Genomic DNA, 25,000 nt, shown 5'->3' with positions numbered 1-25,000 from the left:
TGCATAGGAAAATATATTCTACAGAATTTGCACTTTGCATTTAGGCCACTTACAGGACTTGTTTATTCTACATGCATAGAAAAATATATTCTACAGAATTTGCACTTTGCATTTAGGCAACTTACAGGACTTGTTTATTCTACATGCATAGAAAAATATATTCTACAGAATTTGCACTTTGCATTTAGGCAACTTACAGGACTTGTTTATTCTACATGCATAGAAAAATATATTCTACAGAATTTGCACTTTGCATTTAGGCAACTTACAGGACTTGTTTATTCTACATGCAAAGAAAAATATATTCTACAGAATGTGCACTTTGCATTTAGGCCACTTACAGGACTTGTTTATTCTAAATCATAAAAAATATATTCTACAGAATCTGTACTTTGCATTTAGGCAACTTACAGGACTTGTTTATTCTAAATCATAAAAAAATATATTCTACAGAATCTGTACTTTGCATTTAGGCCACTTACAGAACTTGTTTATTCTACAATCACAGAAAAATATATTCTACAGAATCTGTACTTTAGATTTAGGCAACTTACAGGACTTGTGTATTCTACATGCATAGAAAAATATATTCTACAGAATTTGTACTTTGCATTTAGGCCACTTACAGGACTTGTGTATTCTACATGCATAGAAAAATATATTCTACAGAATCTGTACTTTACATTTAGGCCACTTACAAGACTTGTTTATTCTACAATCATAGAAAAATATATTCTACAGAATCTGTACTTTGCATTTAGGCCACTTACAGGACTTGTTTATTCTAAATCATAAAAAAATATATTCTACAGAATTTGTACTTTGTATTTAGGCAACTTACAGGACTTGTTTATTCTACATCCATAGAAAAATATATTCTACAGAATTTTTACTTTGTATTTAAGCCAATTACAGGACTTGTGTATTCTACATGCACAGAAAAATATATTCTACAGAATTTGTACTTTGCATTTACAAAACTTACAGGACTTGTTTATTCTAAATCATAAAAAAAAATATATTCTACAGAATCTGTACTTTGCATTTAGGCAACTTCCAGGACTTGTTTATTCTAAATCATAAAAAAATATATTCTACAGAATTTGTACTTTGCATTTAAAATACTTATTGGACTTATTTCTTCTAAATCATATTTTTTTTTTTTTTTTTTTTTTTTTTTTTTTTTTTAGCCCTGTCCCTATGCTGAGAAACTGGACCAGATGCTGGCAGAAAACGAGGAGTATTTATTGAAGGTCTTGGGGCCCTACCATCCGACTTCAAGCGTCCCAACGCCCTTGCCCCTGACGACTCCTGCGCCCAAACCTCCTGCTAGTGGCGCAGTGGAAGAAGAACTGAAGGAGATCAAGGAAATAATGACAGAGGAGAAGAAGGTATTATTATTATTATTATTATTATTATTATTATTATTATTATTATTATTATTATTATTATTAAAAGCAAGATTCTATAAGCCAAAGGCCTCCAATATGGAAAAATAGCCCAATGAGGAAAGATTATAAGGATGGAATAGTGTGCCTGAGTGTACCCTCAAGCAAGAGAACTCTAACCAAAGACAGTGGATGACCTTGGCACAGAGGTTATGGTCCTACCCAAGACTAGAGAACAATGGTTCGATTTTGGTGTGTCTTTCTCCCAGAAGAGCTGCTTACCATAGCTAAAGAGTCTCTTCTACCCTTACCATGAGGAAAGTAGCCATTGAACAATTACTGTGCAGTTGTTAACCCCTTGAGCGAAGAGGAATTGATTGATAATCTTTGTGTTGTCAGATGTAGAGGAAAGAGGAAAATGTATAAAAGAATAGGCCAGAATACTCATCGTATGTGTAGGCAGAGTAAAAATAAGCCGTAACCAGAAAGAGGGATCCAATGTAGTACTATCTTGCCAATCAAAGTATCCAATAACTCTCTAGTGGCAGTATCTCAACGGGTGGCTAGTGCATTTTTTATTTTTGCTTCACTTAACACCTAAATTAGATTTGATAAAATGTTTCTTTATTGTTTTCATAGTTTATAAATCTAATATATACAGTACGACAGAGTTGTGAGTTATAGCCTACTGCACTTTTATAGTCCACTGCAGGTCAAAGGTCTCAGACATGTCCTTGGTCATATCTGGGGTTTGGCCATTTTCATCATTACGCTGGCCACTGTATGTATATATATATATATATATATATATATATATATATATATATATATATATACTGCATATATATATATATACATATATATATATTTATAGTTATATATATATATATATATATATATATATATATTTATAGTTATATATATATATATATATATATATATATATATATATATATATATATATATATATATATATATATATATATATATATTTATATATTTGTATATATATATTTATATATATACTGCATATATATATATATATATATATATATATATATATATATATATATATATGTACGTATGTATGTATGTGTGTGTATTCTATTCCTATCTTTAAGTAACATACAAAATTATCCAATTGTTTTTCATTTCCACAGGCTGTTCAAGAATTAGAACAGGAGATATTGGTTATCACCAAAGAAAGAAACCTTGGCAAAACAGGTAAGTTTCTCTTATTTATTTCTTTAAATAATAGAATTGGGATAAATAAAAGTAATACAGATAAATAAGAATAAAAATGATAATCAGGAAGAGTAGGAAAAATAATTCTAGCTATACTAATAAGATAATTATCTAAAGAAGTTGGAACTTTCTCTAGGCCTATGCCTCAGAATCCTTAAAAAGCGGTCCAACGGTTCGTCGAACGTGGTTCGACAAACAAGTGTTTGAAGCGATGTTCGAACGTATGAACGGGGGTATTTGGTTGTCGAACACATTCGTCGAACGGTTCGAAAAAAGTCTGTTCTCGCCTGACTTTTGTGGGCGGGGCTTCATTGTCCACAAACCTTATGCATTTGCAAGGCTTCTCTAGGCCTATGCCTCAGACTCCCTCTTAGACACAAGCCAAATATTAGGCTGCAGATTCAAAATTACATCAGCCTACCTGTAGATATTTCTTAGGTGCACCTACCTTTTAGCTTTCTATTTGACTTCCATTCCCACTTAGTTTTATTCTGATATCCAAACTCTTTTAACGTTTGCATCATAGTGCTTGTGTTGAATGGTCTCCCTAGCCCTACCACCATCATTGTAGACGAAATTCAATACACCAAAGAATTTATTATATAAAATAACGATTATACAATAGGCTAATATAGGCCTACTATTTTAGCGTCTTATACCATTAAATGTTATAAATCCAGACATTGGTTTTACCTTTTACTCAGAAAGATTGTTATTTATTATTAAATTGCAATAAGTTTTTAAGATTCCTTAAGACAAAACTAGTTTAACTCGTTGAGACAATCTTCTTTATTTAAATCATTTATGATTAATTTATTCACATGTGAATTATATCTTTCCTCTTTTGAATAAAAAGTCGCCATAAACTGTAGCGGCAGTGTTGATTATGTCCTTAATCTCAGATAACTTATTGATTGTGTAGGCCTAAGTACTTTCAGATGACTAATTGATAGTGTATTGACTTTCAGATGCAACGCAGAACAACAACAACAATAACAATAACAACAATAACAACAGCAACAACAACGACATGTTAGGAGACGATCCCAACTCCGCTACCTGCGCTTCATCGTCCGCAACTTTGGCCATCATCGTCTCTTTAACGGCTCTCCTACAACGCTGAATCTTCTCCCAACTTTAGACAAATACCTTTTTCATGAACACTCTGCCTCTTTTCTTATATGAGTCTTTCAGTCGAGAAACATGCCAAGTGCCATTTTGGGACAAAATAGTTTTATTTTATTTTTTGCGGGTTTTATCCTTGTACAACACATTCCCGTCGAGAAACTTCTAATAAACTGTGCATCGTATTGAAAATATTTTAGGTTAACTGTGTTCTGCATAAATATTGCTACTATTTATAACAAATATGAAACTCCTAGCTATTATATTTACCGAGTAATTCCATTGAAAATTGGCAATTTTCAATCGCGATTTCTGACACTTTTTAAAAATGGCGCTTGGCATGTTTCTCGACTGAAAGACTCATATAATTCTTTATTAGGAAACTAGCAATTCTTGTTATTTATTGAGAGTAGTTTTCTTATGTTCCTGCTTAAGTATTTTTCTTCTGAGTATTCGTAATGTGTAGCGTTTCAACTTAGTGCATAGTACTATGTATATAGAATATTTCTATAAGAAATAAAGGAATTGATTTCCTAGATTAGTGTGTTATTGATGGATAGTTTCCTTATTTAGAATATATCTGTGTATAGAATATCTATAAATTTCACTTATTAGGCCGTGTAGATTATATCGGGGATCGAGAATGGCCTTGAAGATTCCCAGTTTGAACTCCTGAAGGCCAGAGGCACGAGACAGTGACAATATCCTAGCATCACAATGTAATGTCCCAGAGAGTGACCGTTTACCCATATGATCAGGATCCAAGGCCCCTCTCCACCCAGGGAGGGCAAGCAATGGCTGCTGATGTCTCAACAAGTAGACGATAGGCTTCCCCCCAAACACCCCCTCCCCCATCATTAGCTCACAAGACATTACATGAAACTATCGAGCTTGAGCAGGTCTTGGACCCCATTCCACCAGATCACTAGGTGAGGACGTTTCCAGAAGGCTACTACAACACCACTTTAGTGTGAATTTTTATATTTATTGAAAACTAAAACACCAGCCCCCATCCTTAGCTCACAAGACATTACATGAAACTATCGAGTTTGAGCAGGTCTTGGACCCCATTCCACCAGATCACTAGGTGAGGACGTTTCCAGAAGGCTACTACAACACCACTTTAGTGTGAATTTTTATATTTATTGAAAACTAAAACACCAGCCCCCATCCTTAGCTCACAAGACATTACATGAAACTATCGAGTTTGAGCAGGTCTTGGACCCCATTCCACCAGATCACTAGGTGAGGACGTTTCCAGAAGGCTACTACAACACCACCTCATTCTGAATTTTTATATTTATTGAAAACTAAACCTCAAAAAGAAATTATTTTAAATTTTATGTTACGCCGTTTCACAAGAAGTACAAGTAGGCTCATTATCTCCAAGCGTTGTCTCGTTCCACATATCAACGTAGGTTAGCTTTTGCCCGATATTCTACTTCGAGAGCAGACTTGGATTTAGGATAATAATTCCATCCTGAACTTCGGATGCATCTCATACTTTCATAGGATAATGTATCATTTGGGCCATGAAGCTCAAATCGCTGATTGTACTTGGTATCTCTAGGCACATTAAGTAAGTCAGAAAAATTCACTAGATTCCAGTCAGCAATTTTTAATACACGGAGTTCTGGTAAAAGTTTGAAATTAATGGTAAGTTTTCTAAATCTTACATCAGGACTAAAAATCATGATCTCACGTAAGTTGGGAAACATTTGAAAAAGCATATTAAAAGCGTGTTGCTCAATGAATGATCTAATGATTAGTAATGTCACTTGAGGAAAGCAGAGGCCTTTGGGGAGTTTCTCAGTGGTGCAAGTCAGTCCATGTCTGAAGGCAAAGGTTAGTTCTGAAAGGGCTGGGAATTCTAAGAGAAATCTGCCGAGATTCTCCACATCCACGGCAGCCAACGCTGCTCCGTGTAGGTGAAGTTTACTGGCCCGTTTACCCAAGAGGGAAAAGGTACCTATTTTGGGTCCATCTTGGCAAATCAGTCGAATATTTACAATGCTGATTTCTCTCGGACATAGCGAACTTTCAGAGAGCCTTCGGAAGACTTTACGCAGATCCTCATCTGGGTAAGTATGCATATATACGGTAAATTTTTCAATATCACGAACAGTATGGAGAAAATTTTCCACTACGTCTATGTCTAGTATAGTGGAAGGATATTCTCCTACTATCGCAAGGCGGCCAAGTTGCGGGATTTCACTTCTCAATTCTACATACTTTTTCAAGCAAGTATCAAGATTCCTTAAACTGCTAGAAACATATTTAAGTTTCTTAAAAACAATCCATGCAAGAACAAAGAACTCATTGCTCACATGACAATGCCCAGTCGACAAATCAGTAAGGTTTGGCCAGGCTGCCTGAAGGTGAGGGCTTTCTCCCTTCCTAATTCTTTTTAGTATTTCTAGAGGACCAGTTTCTGTCACATCAAAAAATATTTCCATCAAGATTTCTAAAGACAGCTGACACATCCCCCATGGCTCCTTCTCCGTTATAGAAAGAACAGTCAAAGGACAGAATTCCTTAGCCAACACTAGGATAGTTTTGCTTACATTTCCACCTAATTTCAAAATACTTAGGCAAGGACACTTTCGTAAGAGGCCCTCCAGTACAATTGTATTGGACTCCATATCAACACCAGTCAAATCTAGCTCTCGCAGCCGATATTCTTGGCAAATAGCGTAACATTCACTGTAGGCCAATGTCTGGCGTAAGGGTGACAAGTGATATTTCTCTGGGTAGATTGTGATTCGCCTCAGATCTGCAGCTAACGCCATGAGGAACCCCAGGCTGAAATCTTTGCCACTAGAGGGCATGAGGTATGCGTGTAGAAGATCCGCTGCGCAGGTGGGAATATTCTTTGGCAGCATCCATAGCTCATCCCACATCCGTTTCACTGTTGCATATTTTTCCTGCAAAAGTAAAAGAAGAAACAGTCGAGAGTAATTCCTGAATATATATAATTGATTTTATATTAATTAGGAAATATCAAACTGGCAATACCAAATTGTAGATGCGATTATTTAAAAGACTTACAGTCATTACATGAAATTTCCAAGTGGAAATATATGCTTACAATGACACTCATATGGTGGAGTGACCGTATATATATATATATATATATATATATATATATATATATATATATATATATATATATATATATATATATAATATATATATATATATATATATATATATATATATATGAGGCGACCCTGCATTGATAATATTTCTTTATATAAATCACATTCGGTCTGTATTTTCTTTAATTACACACACACACACACACACACACACACACACACACACACACACACAAATGGATTGTTAAGAAAGTCTTTTAAGATTTTCGTTGATATATCTATTTTGAAGAAGTGTTTTAATTCTTTCACTCTGCCTTGTTTCAATCTTCAGATCATCCGAGACTGTACCATCCTGTACGTAGTACTAGGTATGCAGTTAATTCTTACATTCAGGTCCTCTCCATTATAAGGCTCAACACTACACATTATTCTAGATGCTTTATTCCGGCTGTGACCAGATTGTGGAATGATCGTAATCTGGCAGTTGAACAGATAGAACTTCAGAACTTCAAACTTGCAGTGAATGTTTTTACGTTGAACAGTCTGACATAAGTGTCTTATAGTAGTTTATATATCAGAGACCTATTTTAACGTTGTTACTGTTCGTAAAATATTTTATATCATTTATTCATTACATATGCAGTTTATTAATTTCCTATCCTCACTGGCCTGTTTTCCCTTTTGCAGTCCCTAGGCTTATAGAATCCTGCTTGGGCAACTAGCATTGTAGCTTAAATAATAATGATATCGTTTATCGAAATTAAGTTTTTACTTACATCACATCGGAAAAACTTTGTATATTCACGTGGTATAGGTCAAGATGGTAGAAGAGTATAGTGTCATACCTCGAGTCGATTTTGAGAGAGCATAAGGTCGCTTTTCCTATTATTTTCAACGAGTTTTTCCATCATTTTGACGCTAGATTATAATATTCAAGGAGAAATCTAGTAATAGCTAGGGTTGCCAGTTTGGCCTTTTTTCACGCCAAAAACCATCAAATTTGGCCTTTTTAAAAAATTGGTTTGCCTTTAGTAATATGAAAAAAATGCAGGCCTTAAAGACTATATATTTGGCCTTTTTCTACTATTGAGTTGGCCTTTTAACGCTTCTGTTGATTAGAAATTGACCTTTTTCTCATTTAGAAAACCTGGCAACCCTGGTAATAGACAACCAATCAGCGTCCAGTCTCATGTCACGTCAGCCAATCAGCGGCCGGCCAGCGTTAGTTTTCCCGCGACATCAATACGAACCCTTTGGATTATTGTGCTCCGTCTATTTCGCGTTATTTTTCGGTGATTTTCGTGTGTAAAATGGCTGCCGAAGAACCACAGGGTGCTTTAAAGTTTGGTTTTCCTTCAGGCTCACAGAAAAGGCCACGGGACGAACGGAAGTGGGAAAAAAATGTGTCTAAAAGCAAGCGTAACTCCGGCAGAAGAAGGGCGCCATTGTCATTGTTTACCAAAGTGTTTTTGATGTCGGCCTGGATAATATCCACCTGTTCCTCATTGATTTATGGAAAATGTGAAATATGTGATATCCAAATATCCAAAGTTAGAATATCCAAAGTTAGAATATCCAATCTTTTAAGTTTCAGAAAAAGAATATCAATATTAATTTTGAGTGCCTAGGCCTACGCCATAGTGTCATTGTGATAATAGTGCAATTAATCGGTGTTATTATTTTTTTCTTTATAATCAATAATATTAAGTATTTTATTAGTGTTATTATTGCCTCATTTACCTCACAAACTACACCTGTACCAACTACCTCTACATACCAGTATTTCATCAATAACCACCAACGGAAACGTGAGTAGTATTGTAATATTAAAAATAGTAACCATTATTATTATTATTATTATTATTATTATTATTATTATTATTATTATTATTATTATTATCTTAGGCAGTGTGAGTAGTACTGTAATATTAAAGATAACATTATTATTATTATTATTATTATTATTATTATTACCTCAGTCAATGTGAGTAGTACTATAATATTAAAAACAAATTATTATTATTATTATTATTATTATTATTATTATTATTATTACCATCTTAGGCAGTGTGAGTAGTACTGTAATATTAAAGATAACATTATTATTATTATTATTATTATTATTATTATTATTATTATTATTATTATTATTACCATCTTAGGCAGTGTGAGTAGTACTGTAATATTAAAAACAAATTATTATTATTATTATCATTATTATTATTATTATTATTATTATTATTATTATTATTATTACCATCTCCGTCATTGTGAGTAGTACTATAATATTAAAACTAACATTATTATTATTATTATTATTATTATTATTATTATTATTATTATTATTACCATCTTAGGCAGTGAGAGTAGTACTGTAATATTAAAAGTAACATTATTATTATTATTATTATTATTATTATTATTATTATTATTATTATTATTATTATCATCTTAGGCAGTGTGAGTAGTACTGTAATATTAAAGATAACATTATTATTATTATTATTATTATTATTATTATTATTATCTTAGGCAGTGTGAGTAGTACTGTAATATTAAAGATAACATTATTATTATTATTATTATTATTATTATTATTATTACCATCTTAGGCAGTGTGAGTAGTACTGTAACATTAAAGATAACATTATTATTATTATTATTATCATTATTATTATTATTATTATTATCTCCCCCAAGGACGTTGTTTTCACCTATGTTTGTTTGTTTGTTTGTCACCAGCCTAACTCAAAAATTTACGGCGGAATTTTGATGAAAATTATAGGATACGTTAGAAATGGGCTACATTACAAGTGACTACATTTTGGTGATGATCCGAATCGAAGTTTTTTTTTTTTTTTTTTTTTTTTTTTTTTTTTTTTTAATGATTTCACAATTGCAAGATTGGAACATTTTTAGATATTTCTTCGCAAACTAATAAATAGGAAACTAGTGAAGGTCGAGTTGGCATGATCGAGCGAACTGAGCTGCCTTGGCGGAGGTCTGCTCTCTCTGATTTTTTTTTTACTTCCAATTATTGAGTGAATAATTTTTACTGTGATAATATTATTTAATCTTGTACCTGTTCCCTCCCAGAATCCCCATACACACATACCCATGATTTTATAAGTGTGTGTTATTGTTATGTTTAATATATATATACAGTATATACTGTATATATATATATATATATATATATATATATATATATATATATATATATATATGTACATATATATACAGGTATATATATATATATATATATATATATATATATATATATATATATATATATATACCTGTATATATATTACTTGCTAAGCTACGACCCTAATTGGAAAAGCAGAAAGCCATAAGCCGAATAGTCTGGCCTATTCTTTGCACATTCTCTTTTCTCATACATCTGAAAAACGCCAAGATAACGGAAAAAATACTTCTTCACTCAAGTGGTTAACTACGGTGCTGTCATTCAGTGGCTACTTTCCACTTGGTAAGGGTAGAAGAGACTAGCTATGGTAAGCAACTCTTCTAGGAGAAGGACACTCCAAAATCAAACCATTATTTTGTAGTCTTGGGTAGTGTCATAGACTCTGTACCATGGTCTACCAATGACTTGGGTTAGAGTTCTTTTTCTTGAGGGTACACTCAGGCACACTATTCTATGTTTCCTCAATTCCACTCTTAACTAGGTTATCAATTCTGGCGGAGCCCTTGAGCTTAGCATCCTGCTTTTCCAACTAGGCCTATATATATATATATATATATATATATATATATATATATATATATATATATATATATATATATGTATGTAGATATATATATGTATGTATGTATGTAGATATATATATGTATGTATGTATGTAGATATATATATGTATGTATGTATGTATGTAGATATATATATATATATATATATATATATGTATGTATGTAGATATATATATGTATGTATATATATGTATGTGTATAAAAATAAATAAATAAATATATATATATATATATATATATATATATATATATATATATATATATATATATATATATATATATATATATATACTGTATATATCCTACGCCTATCGACGCAAAGTGCTCCCATTAGATTCCGCCAGTCATCTCTGTCTTGAGCTTTTAATTCAATATTTCTCCATTCAGCATCTACTTCATGCTTCATAGTCCTCAGCCTTGAAAGCCTGGGTCTTCCAACTCTTCTAGTGCCTTGTGGAGCAGTGACGTCAGCGCACATGGTTTAAGCAGGAATACCTAATGGGTCTCAACGTTCCTGGGTTCCTAACTGCACCAACTTTCTAGCCTTCTATTTTAAATCAGTTCCTGCTCCTTCTCTTTCAAAATGTAGTCCCACATTCCTTAAATCTGTATTACATACACACGCTTTAGAAACAAATTTACACGTAAATGTATGTATGCACGTATGAATGGAAGTCCAAGTTAATATTTTCCATTAACATATGTTAGATACAGGATCCTAAGTGCTCTTGAGAGAGAGAGAGAGAGAGAGAGAGAGAAAGAGAGAGATTTTCAAGGTCACCCGTATTTCTAATCTACCAGCTGCCCGTAGGTGAAGATAGGCAAGACAAGTTTGCACTGGGCATTAGTTAGAATAATGAATACTTTTCTTTATCTCTAATCTCTAGAACATTTTATAAAGTTTCAAGCAATTATTAAAGTTGTTCAAAGAAACATATGTAATTTTTACCTTATCACTCAAAGCGGTCTCCTGCACACATACTGTAAGACGAACGAATTCTTCAATGCAGATGTCTAGAAGTTTCCTCGGATGCATCCTTTACACTACGTTAAGCCTAGTTACAAAAGAAGTACAAGCTATATTTAAAGCTTTAACAACTCACAGGCAATCTTTTCTTCCCACTAAATAGTTCTTATCGCAATGACATCTCTTGATAAAGGGATAAAGGCGGCAGCTGTTACAGGCACCGCCCACACACGAGGTTACACCACATAGGAGTACGTTTGCAAAAACCTTTTCTTCTACCTTGCCCACATTCTACTATGTACTGTATGTCCGTTGACTCAAACTGGTGTACCTGAAAACGTGAACTTATTTTTTTTTATTCTATACATTTGTTATGACTTAACTAGAGCATTTGGTATATATTCTGTACATTGAATTTAAGTCGCGGTTCTCCAAGATGGCAACGCTTATCTATAACGGAAGATGCCAAATGTCTCTAGACATTATGTACACAGCGTTAAGAAAGAAAACGTTTCTATTTAATGATTATGTAGCTCTAACCATACTATAATAAACTTATTTAATGATAGCTTACATACAGTATATATATATATATATATATATATATATATATATATATATATATATATTTATATATATATATATATATATATATATATATATATATATATATATATATATATATATATATATATATACATATACACTCATGAATATCTATCACTAACACTCGGGATTTTAATCAGTGTAAATATCAACCACAATGGCATTTTAATATTGAATTCTACCTTTGGAAATGTATATCCACTGGTTCGAATCCTTGCTTTGTCAGAGGCATATATCATAAATGAATTTCCAGTGGATATACATTTTCAAAGGTAGAATTCGATATTAAAATGACATTGTGGTTGATATTTACACACCCACACGCCCACACACACATATAGGCCTATATATATATATATATATATATATATATATATATATATATATATATATATATATATATATATATATAATGAAAGAGGGCAGTATATCAAATAAGAACCAGGGAGACGAAGGTAGCGTGATGGAAAGAAGCAATTAGAATTATGCATAATCGATGGCAAATTTGTCCCAAGTGACTCTTTCATCAGCTATTATCAAGTAGGGACTTGAGCCTTCGTTCCCTATATTGTTATTTTGCGTGTGAATTGCTGTAACATTACAAGAGCTACAGCTAAGAGGTGGTAATATTAATAAGGTTTCGATAGGTTTGTTGAGTAGTCTAATGTCATCATCATCATCATCATTTCAGCCTTCAAAAGTCCTTTGTTGGATGTAGGCCTTCCCCAGGTTCCTCCACAGACTTCTATCGCAAGCTATTCTGTGCCACTGTTGCTTATGTTGGTCTAAGTCATCTCGCCAGCGGGTTTTTTGTCTTCCTCGGTTTCTTGTGTATCCTCGGGGTGTCCAGAAGGTTGTTCGTGATGTCCTTCGGTTGTCTGTCATCCTGGCAATGTGCCCTGCCCAGTTCCATTTGAGCTTGCTAATGGTTTCAAGGATATCCATTACTTTAGTTTTTTGACGTATCCATTTAGCTGTTTTTCTATCCTTCCATGTTAGATTTAGCATAACTCTCTCATGTGCCCTCTGCATTGTTCGTAATGTAACTAGCCCTAAAGGTTGTAGACCAACTCATCCACGGAAAATACTACAAATTTCTCGTAAGTATAATTATAATACCAGATAAAGTACCAAATGAATAACATTATTATTATTATTATTATTATTATTATTATTATTATTATTATTATTATTATTATTAGCTAAACTACAACCCTAGTAGGAAAAGAAGGATGCTATAAGCCCAAGGGCTCCAGCATGAAAAAATATCAGGTTTTTTTGCTGTGTCCATCTCAATATCCATTTCGGGGAATTTGTTATCTACTAATCATTAATCGTATCATTCAAGTTAGGCCTACTGATCGTTTAGGCGTAATGAAACTAAAACAAGCCCAGTGTAGGTTTAAACTTAGAATCGGAAGTCTTATAGCTTGTGTGGAGGGCACAGTGTAAAATCCGGACGTCGGATGCCGTCCGGGAGAATAGAAAATCGCTTGTATCACCGGGAAAGACGCGAAAATACACCTCTTTTTTTGTGACTGGTTATGTTCACTGATACTTTCTGTTATTTTCTGAATAAATGTTCGAAAAATATTGGTTTATTTTCATGTTATTGAGAATAATCTGAATCGGACGTGAACATTACACTATTTAACTGCCCGCTATTCTCAATAACATGAAAATAAATCAATATTTTTCGAACATTTATTCAGGAAATAACAGAAAGTATCAGTGAAAATTACCAGTGTCAAAAAAGTGGTGTATTATGGCGCCTTTACCGGTGATACAAGCGGTTTTCTATTCTCCCGGATGGCATCCGACGTCCGACGTCCGACGTCCGGATTTTACACTGTGCCTGTGTGGAGAACCTGCTTTGGTAATGCCAGTGGTAATAGGGTATAGAAATAGTCAAGAACCACGGACTTAAATTGTAGTGCCTTCATTATTATTATTATTATTATTATTATTATTATTATTATTATTAAGCTACAACCCATTATTATTATTATTATTATTATTATTATTATTATTATTATTAAGCTACAACCCTAGTTGGAAAAGCAGAATGCTAAATGCCCAGGGGCTCCAACAGGGAAAATAGCCCAGTGAGGAAAGAAAACTAGGAAATAAAAGAATTAATCAACAATTAAGATAAACTAGTTAAGAACAGTAACAACGATTAAAATAGATATTTCATATATAAACTATAAAAACTTCAAGGAAATAAGAGTAAGAGAAATAAGATAGAATCATGTGCCCGAGTGTACCCTCAAGCAAGAGAACTCTAACTCAAGATAGCGGAAGACCATGCAGAGGCTATGGCACTACCTAAGACTAGAGAACAATGGTTTGATTTTGAAGTGTCCTTTTTCTAGAAGAGCTACTTACCATAGCTTGAGTCTCTTCTACCTTTACCAAGAGTTAAGTAGCTACTGTACAATTACATTGCAGTCACCCATTGGGTGAAGTATTGTTTGATAATCTCAGTGTTGTCAAGTGTATGACGACAGATGAGAATGTGTAAAGAATAGGCCAGACTATTCTGTGTTTGTGTAGGCAAAGGGAGAATGAACCGTGCCCAGAGAGAAGGATCCAATGTTATACTGTCTGGCCAGTCAAAGGACCCCATAACTCTCTAGCGGTAGTATCTCAACGGGTGGCTGGTCCCCTGGCCAACCTACTACCAATAAAACTAGAGAACAATGGTTTGATTTTGGAGTGTCCTAAACGAGCTGCCATTACTGCCACCATAACCTCGACGTAATTATGTCATTCACATCATATTTACTTTTGCCATTTTACAACTCGCGTAAGTGATGAATTACTTGGTGTTATAAATACCAGCACTTTTATATGACTAACTACTGCGCTGTAATAGTTCAGTGGATACTTTCCTCTTGGTAAGGGTAGAAGAGACTCTAGCTATGGTAAGCAGCTCTTCTAGGAGGACACTCCAAAATCAAACCATTGTTCTCTAGCCTTGGGTAGTACTATAGCCTTTGTACCATGGTCTTCCACTGTCTTGGGTTAGAGTTCTCGTGCTTAAGGGTACACTCGGGCACACTTTTCTATCTAGTTTCTCTTCCTCTTGTTTTGTTGAAGTTTTTATTGCTTATATAGGAAATATTTATTTTGATGTTACTATTCTTAAGATATTTTATTTTTCCCTGTTTCCTTTCCTCACTGGGCTATTTTCCCTGCTGGGGCCCCTTGTCTTATAGCATCCTGCTTTTCCAACTAGGGTTGTAGCTTAGCAATTAATAATAATAATAATAATAATAATAATCCCGTACAAAGAGGATGTTAATGATACAAACTTTCCTGTGCCAATTATTTTAATATACCAAATAACAACTACAAATCTTGAAGATACATCTACGTAAAAGTCCTCTGTGCTAATAAAAGTATCAATATATAACATTGGCACTATATTCCATATACTTTTAATCCATCAACTAAATGAGATAGACTCTCTTTATTGTTTAAAATAAGTAACAGGGTTAGAGTTTAAAGCGGGGTTTACACGATCGAACGGTTCGTCGAACCCGGTTGTCGAACCTGCTTGTCAAACGGTTCGAAGAGGTGGAGTCAGTCACAAATGTATGAGGTTTGTGGACAATGACGCCCCGCCCACAAGTCAGGCGAGAACAGTCTTTCGACAACCGTTCGTGAACGTGTTCGACAACCGTTCGACGAACGTGTTCGACAACCGTTCGACAAAAGTGTTCTACAACAATTTGACGAACGTGTTCCACAACCGTTCGACGAAATTGTTCGACAACCGTTCGACGAAAGTGTTCCACAACAGTTCGATTAACGTGTTCGACAACCGTTCGACGAACGTGTTCCACAACAGTTTGACGAACGTGTTCGACAACCGTTCGACGAACGTGTTCGACAACCAAATACCCCGTTCACACGTTCAAACATCACTTCAAAAACTTGTCTGTCGAACCGCGTTCGACCGTGTAAACCCACCTTTAAATGTTTCTAATGAGACCTAGACAATACAATATTAGAATATATAATAGATTTCGTCTTACAAACAACTAATGGTACAAATATATAGCCTATCATGTATTATGATAAGTTCTAAATGCACTTTTTATATCCTTGGATGGACCCTTGGGGTTTTATGACTAAGGAGACTTCAATAACACTTTTATCAAACCTGTGAGAAGAGAATTGGTTACCCCTGTGTAGTGTAGAGAAGATTTTGCCACCTTAATCAAACATTCTTGTAGTATTGTGTCCTCGATGTGAATTCAAGGAGTTTTTACTGGTATTATACGATTTTTGCCGTAGTATCCTCTTCTGGATAAAACAGTTTTGTGTCATTGTAAATTTAAGGTGTTTTTACCGGTATGATACGAGTTTTTCCGTAGTATCCTCTTCTGGATAAAACATTCTTATGTCCTCATTGTAAATTTAAGGTGTTTTTACCGGTATTATACGAGTTTTGCCGTAGTATCCTCTTCTGGATAAAACATAGTCTTGTGTCCTCATTGTAAATTTAAGGTGTTTTTACCGGTATTATACGAGTTTTGCCGTAGTGTCCGCATACGTATAAAGCATATTCTTGTGTCTTCATTGTAAATTTAAGGTGTTTTTACCGGTATTATACGAGTTTTTCCGTAGTATCTGTATATGGATAAAGCATATTCTTGTGTCTTCATCGTAAATTTAAGGTGTTTTTACCGGTATTTTACGAGTTTTTCTGTAGTATCCGCATATGTATAAAGCATATCCTTGTGTCTTCATTGTAAATTTAAGGTGTTTTTACCGTTATTATACGAGTTTTTTCGTAGTATCCTCTTCTGGATAAAACATAGTCTTGTCTTCATTGTAAATTCAATGTTTTTACTGGTTAAATGCGAGGATTTCTGTATAAAACTGTTTTCTTAATATTTTTCCTATGCTGAATAGTTAATCTTTCATAGAAATCCATTTGGATATTAGCTGTTTCTGCGAAAATCATTTAACCAAAATTCAAACAGAATTAATCCAGTAATATATCATGACCCTTTTTTGAAATTCCTTGGCTTTGCAGACATTTTGACCTACCCCCCCCCAAAAAAAAATGCTTCAAATCTTTAAATTCCTATAAACTTCAGGTCAATGTGCTTCAAATCTTTAAATTCCTATAAACTTCAGGTCAATATGCTTCAAATCTTTAAATTCCTATAAACTTCAGGTCAATGTGCTTCAAATCTTTAAATTCCTATAAACTTCAGGTCAATATGCTTCAAATCTTTAAATTCCTATAAACTTCAGGTCAATATGCTTCAAATCTTTAAATTCCTATAAACTTCAGGTCAATATGCTTCAAATCTTTAAATTCCTATAAACTTCAGGTCAATATGCTTCAAATCTTTAAATTCCTATAAACTTCAGGTCAATATGCTTCAAATCTTTAAATTCCTGTAAACTTCAGGTCAATTCGAATGCAAGTAAGCCCTGATAATAATTGTACTATCACATCTGTGCAAATATAATTTTGCAATCGAAAATAAAATATTAATAATCGTGATTGTAATGTTTGAAAACTCGAACATAAAAAAATTTGTCTGTAGAGCAACAAAACAATTTTTTGATACTGTGGTCTTTTATTTGGAAAATTAAAAGAACTTTGTTAACGTCTCCAAAATGCTAATATTTGTACCCACAATTCCTGCTTTTAAAGTATGTATCATCCATAAATTTCATTTGATTGACTCACATTTCAAATAGTTACATAATATCCTTTTACAGGCGAATAACATTAGCTCTGTTCAAACAAGAAATATCAAAATATTTTGCCGAATGTTGCATTGAAGAATCTGCAATTAGATAGCCTTATGGGTGAGAAAAGTGTGTTAAACAGTATGATTTTGACCTGTATGCAAATCGGGTGTTTACTGCTCTGACACTTATAAAAATATATGATTTATAATTTTAATAATGTATTTATATCACTTGACTTTATTATTTTAAATTTCTTTATATTTATTACTAGAAGTTTTAATGTTGGATAAATATCGTTACTAATGATTTATACCATATAATATCGCCACACTCAACATGATGGAAGAAAAGCTTAAATAGCGTCGTCTGAAATAGGCTATTTTCATATAAGATAAGAACTAATTGAGGTTTTTTTTTTCTTTACTTTTTCTTTGATGGTTGGCCTGAAGTTGATTGCAAAGGCTTGGTCATCGAGGTTACTTTTAACATAGAAGATGAAACCGGAAATAAGTATAACACAGCTAGGCCTAGTGTCTATTTAGGTTCATTTTAAATTAATTTTGACTTAGTGATGTGTGATTTAAGGGCTTCTCATCTCATGTTACCAGTGACGCCCTTATAACGAAAATAACAATCGCTTTATTGTTCAAAATAACAATTTTACACTAAGTTCTCCGTTTTTTTGAATGGTAGAAGGGTTTAAAGCTCAGGCCCATACGAAGCTAGTCTAATATAAATTTAGCTTTTTTGTTGATGTTAAATAATAAGAATTTTACAGCCTTCCAAGGTTTTTCTAATTTTTCAGAACTGTCCCCTTTATAATTCCGTTCGTTCATTAAAACTATAGGACTACTCCCAGTGTGGTATGGAATTGCTATTACGTTTCTTATATTTCTCCAGAAATTGACTAAGGGCCCGGCCAGACCAAGCGCGGCTAGCGGCGAGGTTAGCGGCAGGAGGTTATGGCGGCAAATTGAAACCTTAGGTATCTTTATGTAGGTGGCCAGATAGGAGGCGCAGGAAGCCTCGCGCCTCCTATCTGGCCACCTACTTAAGATACCTAAAGCCCCGTGGCACGCACTGGCGCGCATCAATGCGTGCCAGTGCGTGGCAAAAATGCGCGCAAGTGTCAGGCAGGCTTTAGGTTTCAATTTGCCGCCATAACCTCTTGTCGCTAAACCTCTTGCCGCTAACCTCGCCGCTAGCCGGGCCCTTAGAGTAAATTCAGAGATTTCTTCTTCTTCTTCTTCTTCTTCTTCGTCAGTTGTGAGAAAACAGGACATGAGCCCCGTATTCGCGTCAATGGTAATACTGTACAAATACTAACCTAACAGTATACAAAAGACAGGCCTGTTTTATATTATTATTTCTTTTGATTACTTTAAGCATTTTTAATAATCGTTGATATTTTACATTTGAAATGGCCTTCCTCGTTTTTGTTTCATGGAAATGAAACGTCAGACATTGTATATATCACTGCATTTTGGACGATTTCGTCTTGAAAGAATGAATGATCATTTGTGAAATATACAATGAAATTTGTAATAGATTACTCTAGCTGTTATGCCATTTGTAGACATCTGAGAAAATTGCAGTGAAAATTATGAATGAACCTAAGTAAGCCTATTCAGGGCTACTTAATAGACTCATAGAAAATGATTCATAACTGGGGTGTCCAGTTGAAAATAGTAAATTTTATAATAGAATTATGTAGCTTTTATGTCATTTGTGGACATTAACTAAATTTCCATGAAAATTATATTAGATTAAACCTAATTAGGCCTATTCACCGCTGCTTGACTCATAGAAAATGATTCATAACTGGGGTGTCCAGTCGAAAATATTAAATTTTATAATAGAATTATGTAGCTGTTACGTCAAAATTTCCACGAAAATGATAATGAATAAACCGAAATAGGCCTATTCAGGGCTACTTAATAATACAAAATGATTCATAACTGCTATGCCTGGTTAGAGAATTCTATTCCGAAGGTCAAGCTCCTCTTCCTCATAGACCTCTTATTCTAGCTCCTCTTCTCCATAGACCTCTTATTCTAGCTCCTCTTCTCCATAGACCTCTTATTCTATGTTATATTCTTCGCCATCCGAACCCGAATTATATCCAACTTGTTCCCGCCACCAGTCGCGAACCTCCCCAGAACCGGAAGCCGACCGCGGGAGAACCGCCTTGTTGCTTGTGATGTCGCTTATGGGAGGCGCACTGCCGCCGGTCACTGGGATGTTTTCGCCGCCTTCGCTGACGTGAGGGAGGTTTTTATTGCCGCCTGAGAAGGGAAATTGAAGTCGTTAACGTATTATTATTATTATTATTATTATTATAAGAAGAAGTTTTGGAAAGAAGTGAAGAGAGTAAGGAAGGCCGGCGCAAGAATTGAAGAGACAGTGAAAGATGGAAATGGAAGGTTGTTAAAAGGAGAGGAGGCAAGGAAAAGGTGGGCGGAATATTTTGAAAGTTTGCTGAATGTTGAGGATGATAGGGAGGCAGATATAATTGCTGTTCCAGGTGTTGAGGTGCCAGTGATGGGAGATGAGAATGAGAGAGAGATTACAATAGAGGAAGTGAGGAGAGCACTAGATGAAACGAGAGTAGGAAAAGCATCTGGTATGGATGGTGTGAAAGCTGAGATGTTGAAGGAAGGGGGTGTGACTGTACTTGAATGGTTGGTGAGATTGTTTAATGTGTGTTTTGTGTTGTCAATGGTACCAGTAGATTGGGTCTGTGCATGTAGTGTACCACTATATAAGGGTAAGGGAGATGTGCATGAGTGTTGTAATTCAAGAGGTATTAGTTTGTTGAGTGTAGTTGGAAAAGTGTATGGTAGAGTGCTGATTAATAGGGTTAAGGATAAAACAGAGAATGCAATCTTGGAAGTACAGGGTGGTTTTAGAAGAGGTAGGGGTTGTATGAATCAGATTTTTACAGTTAGGCAGATATGCGAGAAATATTTAGCAAAAGGTAAGGAGGTGTATGTTGCGTTTATGGATCTGGAGAAAGCATATGATAGAGTTGATAGGGAAGCAATGTGGAATGTGATGAGGTTATATGGAGTTGGTGGAAGGTTGTTGCAAGCAGTGAAAAGTTTCTACAAAGGTAGTAAAGCATGTGTTAGAATAGGAAATGAAGTGAGCGATTGGTTTCCGGTGAGAGTGGGGCTGAGACAGGGATGTGTGATGTCGCCGTGGTTGTTTAACTTGTATGTTGATGGAGTGGTGAGAGAGGTGAATGCTCGAGTGCTTGGACGAGGATTAAAACTGGTAGGCGAGAATGATCATGAATGGGAGGTAAATCAGCTGTTGTTTGCGGATGATACTGTACTGGTAGCAGACACAGAAGAGAAGCTTGACCGACTAGTGACAGAATTTGGAAGGGTGTGTGAGAGAAGGAAGTTGAGAGTTAATGTGGGTAAGAGTAAGGTTATGAGATGTACGAGAAGGGAAGGTGGTGCGAGGTTGAATGTCATGTTGAATGGAGAGTTACTTGAGGAGGTGGATCAGTTTAAGTACTTGGGGTCTGTTGTTGCAGCAAATGGTGGAGTGGAAGCAGATGTACGTCAGAGAGTGAATGAAGGTTGCAAAGTGTTGGGGGCAGTTAAGGGAGTAGTAAAAAATAGAGGGTTGGGCATGAATGTAAAGAGAGTTCTATATGAGAAAGTGATTGTACCAACTGTGATGTATGGATCGGAGTTGTGGGGAATGAAAGTGATGGAGAGACAGAAATTGAATGTGTTTGAGATGAAGTGTCTGAGGAGTATGGCTGGTGTATCTCGAGTAGATAGGATTAGGAACGAAGTGGTGAGGGTGAGAACGGGTGTAAGAAATGAGTTAGCGGCTAGAGTGGATATGAATGTGTTGAGGTGGTTTGGCCATGTTGAGAGAATGGAAAATGGCTGTCTGCTAAAGAAGGTGATGAATGCAAGAGTTGATGGGAGAAGTACAAGAGGAAGGCCAAGGTTTGGGTGGATGGATGGTGTGAAGAAAGCTCTGGGTGATAGGAGGATAGATGTGAGAGAGGCAAGAGAGCGTGCTAGAAATAGGAATGAATGGCGAGCGATTGTGACGCAGTTCCGGTAGGCCCTGCTGCTTCCTCCGGTGCCTTAGATGACCGCGGAGGTAGCAGCAGTAGGGGACTCAGCAGTATGAAGCTTCATCTGTGGTGGAAATGTGGGAGGTTGGGCTGTGGCACCCTAGCAGTACCAGCTGAACTCGGCTGAGTCCCTGGTTAGGCTGGAGGAATGTAGAGAGTAGAGGTCCCCTTTTTTGTTTTGTTTCTTGTTGTTGTCGGCTACCCCCCAAAATTGGGGGAAGTGCCTTTGGTATATGTATGTATGTATTATTATTATTATGACATGAGTTTTTTTATAGTTTATTTTTCACATATTTGTTTTTGATGTTGTTAATAGTTTATATATGACATGTCTGTTTTGACGTTGTTACTTTTTTTGGAATGATTTATTGTTAATTTGTTCCCTTCATTTATTTATTTCCTTATTTCCTTTCCTCACTGGGCTATTTTTCCCTGTTGGAGCCCCTGGGCTTATAGCATCTTGCTTTTCCAACCAGGGTTGTATCTTGGATAGTAATAATAATAATAATATTATTATTATTATTATTATTATTATTATTATTACTTGCTAAGCTACACCCCTACAGTCGATTTTTTTTTTAGTTAGGCAGATTTGCAACGACTCGCAGGGGTGCCCTTTTAGCTCGGAAAAGTTTCCCGATCGCTGATTGGTTGGACAAGATAATTCTGACCAATCAGAATACAGGAAACTTTTCCGAGCTTAAAGGGAACCCCTGCGAGTCGGTGCAAATGCACCTCATTAAAAAAAAAAAAAAAATGAGTATAGTTGGAAAAGCAGGATGCTATAAGCCTGACTGTTAGAATTAACTGCATACCTAGTGTAAGAACAGGAAGATTTTAATGTAAAGGATGGTCAGAATTATGAAAAATCTTATATGACAACAACATTCAATCAGTTTCTGTCTCTCTCTAGATAAATGCTGAACATACTTGAAGATCTGCTCTTCCTAGGCTTTGAATCGTGCCTGGCCAGCTTTTCTCTGGTCGAGGAGTCGGACAGCGTCGGTGCTAAGTAGTTCCTACCGCTGATACTCGTCATGGAGTCCGTTCTCACCATAATGACGCCCTTCTTGCGCTCACGGATTTTCTCACCTTCCTGTGGAAATATGATTACCTTGTTGTAAAGCATATTAAATGTGTACTTTATTTAAATGCGCTTGAAACACTAGTCTGTTTAAATGTAGAAACTTTGTGTTTGTTAGAGATTCTACCATTTCAAACAAGTTGAAAAGTCTACCATTTCAAAGAAGTTAAAAAGTTTGCCATTTCAAAAAAGTTAACATGTCTCCCATTTCAAAGAAGTTAAAAAGTCTACCATTTCAAAAAAGTTTAAAAGTCTATCATTTCAAAAAAGTTAAAAAAGTCTACCATTTCAAAGAAATTAAAGATTGTACCATTTCAGAGAAGTTAAAAAGTCTGCCATTTCAAAAAAGTAAAAAAGTCTGCCATTTCAAAAAAGTTAAAAAGTCTACCATTTCAAAGAAATTAAAGATTCTACCATTTCAAAGAAGTTAAAGATCCTACCAATTCAGAGAAGTTGAAGATTCTACCATTTCAGAGAAGTTAAAGATTCTACCATTTCAAAGAAGTTAAAGATCCTACCAATTCAGAGAAGTTGAAGATTCTACCATTTCAGAGAAGTTAAAGATTCTACCATTCCAAAGTAGTTAAAGATCGTACCATTTCAAAGAAGTTAAAGATCCCACAGTTAAGATTTCTACCATTTCAAAGAATTTTGAACCCCAAAGCATATATTCATTGAATAAAAGATAAGGAAGTCTCCCCAAAATAAACATATTAGATTTATATTGCAATAGAAAAATCACTAAATAGACTTTCAATAACTCCTTCACTCACCTTAGTATTACTATTGATTTTTTAAGTAATAGATCTCAATGAGTTGTTGTTGATGGGCACCATAGTGAGTATAGGAATGTGATATCTGGTGTTTCACGGGGTAGTGTTCTTGGCCCATTACTTTTCATCCTATATACACATAACATGTGATTTGGCCTAGAAAACAAGCTTGTATATGCAGATGATGCTACTCTCGTTGTATCAATTCCATCTCCTGATTGTAGATCTGGGGTTACTGAATCCCTTAATAGAGATCTAGCTAAAATTAGTGCATGGTGCAAATTATGGGGTATGAAGTTGAATCCTAACAAAACCCAAAGTATGATTGTAAGCAGGTCAAGGATCTAGCTAAAATTAGTGCATGGTGCAAATTGTGGGGTATGAAGTTGAATCCTAACAAAACCCAAAGTATGATTGTAAGCAGGTCAAGGATCTAGCTAAAATTAGTGCATGGTGCAAATTATGGGGTATGAAGTTGAATCCTAACAAAACCCAAAGTATGATTGTAAGCAGGTCCAGGATCTAGCTAAAATTAGTGCATGGTGCAAATTATGGGGTATGAAGTTGAATCCTAACAAAACCCAAAGTATGATTGTAAGCAGGTCCAGGATCTAGCTAAAATTAGTGCATGGTGCAAATTATGGGGTATGAAGTTGAATCCTAACAAAACCCAAAGTATGATTGTAAGCAGGTCAAGGATCTAGCTAAAATTAGTGCATGGTGCAAATTATGGGGTATGAAGTTGAATCCTAACAAAACCCAAAGTATGATTGTAAGCAGGTCAAGGACCTAGCTAAAATTAGTGCATGGTGCAAATTATGGGGTATGAAGTTGAATCCTAACAAAACCCAAAGTATGATTGTAAGCAGGTCCAGGATCTAGCTAAAATTAGTGCATGGTGCAAATTATGGGGTATGAAGTTGAATCCTAACAAAACCCCAAGTATGATTGTAAGCAGGTCAAGGACAGTGGCAAAATAAAAATCACCAATTAGACCTTCAATAACTCGCTCACTCACCTTATTCTCCACTTCCTTTTCCTTGTCGTGGAAAATAATGGACCAAGAACACTACACATAACATGTGATTTGGCCTATAAAACAAGCTTGTATATG

The 25,000-nt window shown here is 34.9% G+C and overlaps 4 protein-coding genes across 5 annotated transcripts in view; 2 read left to right on the top strand and 2 right to left on the bottom strand.

Annotated features, from left to right (window-relative positions):
* LOC137635014 (crustacyanin-A2 subunit-like) overlaps positions 1 to 4,294 on the top strand; it is a 41,714-nt gene extending 37,420 nt beyond the window's left edge. The window contains exons 5-8 of the mRNA XM_068367623.1: positions 1,191 to 1,391; positions 2,549 to 2,612; positions 3,602 to 3,818; positions 4,127 to 4,294. Coding sequence (XP_068223724.1) covers positions 1,191 to 1,391; positions 2,549 to 2,612; positions 3,602 to 3,756 — 420 coding nt within the window. The 3' untranslated portion in view covers positions 3,757 to 3,818; positions 4,127 to 4,294. The remainder of the gene's footprint in view (positions 1 to 1,190; positions 1,392 to 2,548; positions 2,613 to 3,601; positions 3,819 to 4,126) is intronic.
* The window catches only part of LOC137634940 (uncharacterized), a 592,943-nt gene that overhangs the window by 411,949 nt on the left and 155,994 nt on the right, over positions 1 to 25,000 (top strand). The gene's annotated exons all lie outside the window — the stretch shown is intronic.
* On the bottom strand, positions 4,404 to 11,733 carry LOC137634956 (uncharacterized). Its single transcript, XM_068367523.1, has 2 exons — positions 11,577 to 11,733; positions 4,404 to 6,682 (listed from the first exon to the last, which is right to left on the bottom strand). The coding sequence occupies exons 1-2, from the start codon at positions 11,661 to 11,663 to the stop codon at positions 5,168 to 5,170; spliced, it is 1,602 nt and encodes a 533-aa protein (XP_068223624.1). The 5' UTR covers positions 11,664 to 11,733; the 3' UTR covers positions 4,404 to 5,167.
* Positions 19,172 to 25,000, bottom strand: part of LOC137635016 (sodium leak channel NALCN-like) — a 42,211-nt gene continuing 36,382 nt past the window's right edge. For both annotated transcript variants that reach the window (XM_068367625.1, XM_068367626.1), the window contains exons 18-19: positions 22,960 to 23,125; positions 19,172 to 20,209 (exon numbers count right to left, since the gene is read on the bottom strand). In XM_068367625.1, the coding sequence (XP_068223726.1) occupies positions 20,004 to 20,209; positions 22,960 to 23,125 (372 nt within the window). In that variant the 3' untranslated portion in view covers positions 19,172 to 20,003. The remainder of the gene's footprint in view (positions 20,210 to 22,959; positions 23,126 to 25,000) is intronic.

The sequence above is a fragment of the Palaemon carinicauda genome, chromosome 45 (genome assembly GCF_036898095.1).
Source record: "Palaemon carinicauda isolate YSFRI2023 chromosome 45, ASM3689809v2, whole genome shotgun sequence".
Classification (NCBI taxonomy): domain Eukaryota; kingdom Metazoa; phylum Arthropoda; class Malacostraca; order Decapoda; family Palaemonidae; genus Palaemon; species Palaemon carinicauda.
Note: the sequence above shows the minus strand (reverse complement) of the source record. Positions and strands in the feature narration are given on the sequence as shown.

Bases quoted from the DNA above. Each gene is read 5' to 3' on its own strand.
- LOC137634956 (XM_068367523.1), bottom strand. From the start codon at position 11,663: ATGCATCCGAGGAAACTTCTAGACATCTGCATTGAAGAATTCGTTCGT. The intron at 6,683-11,576 runs GTAAAAATTACA...TTACTTTTGCAG, and splicing joins AGACCGCTTTGAGTGATAAG to GAAAAATATGCAACAGTGAA.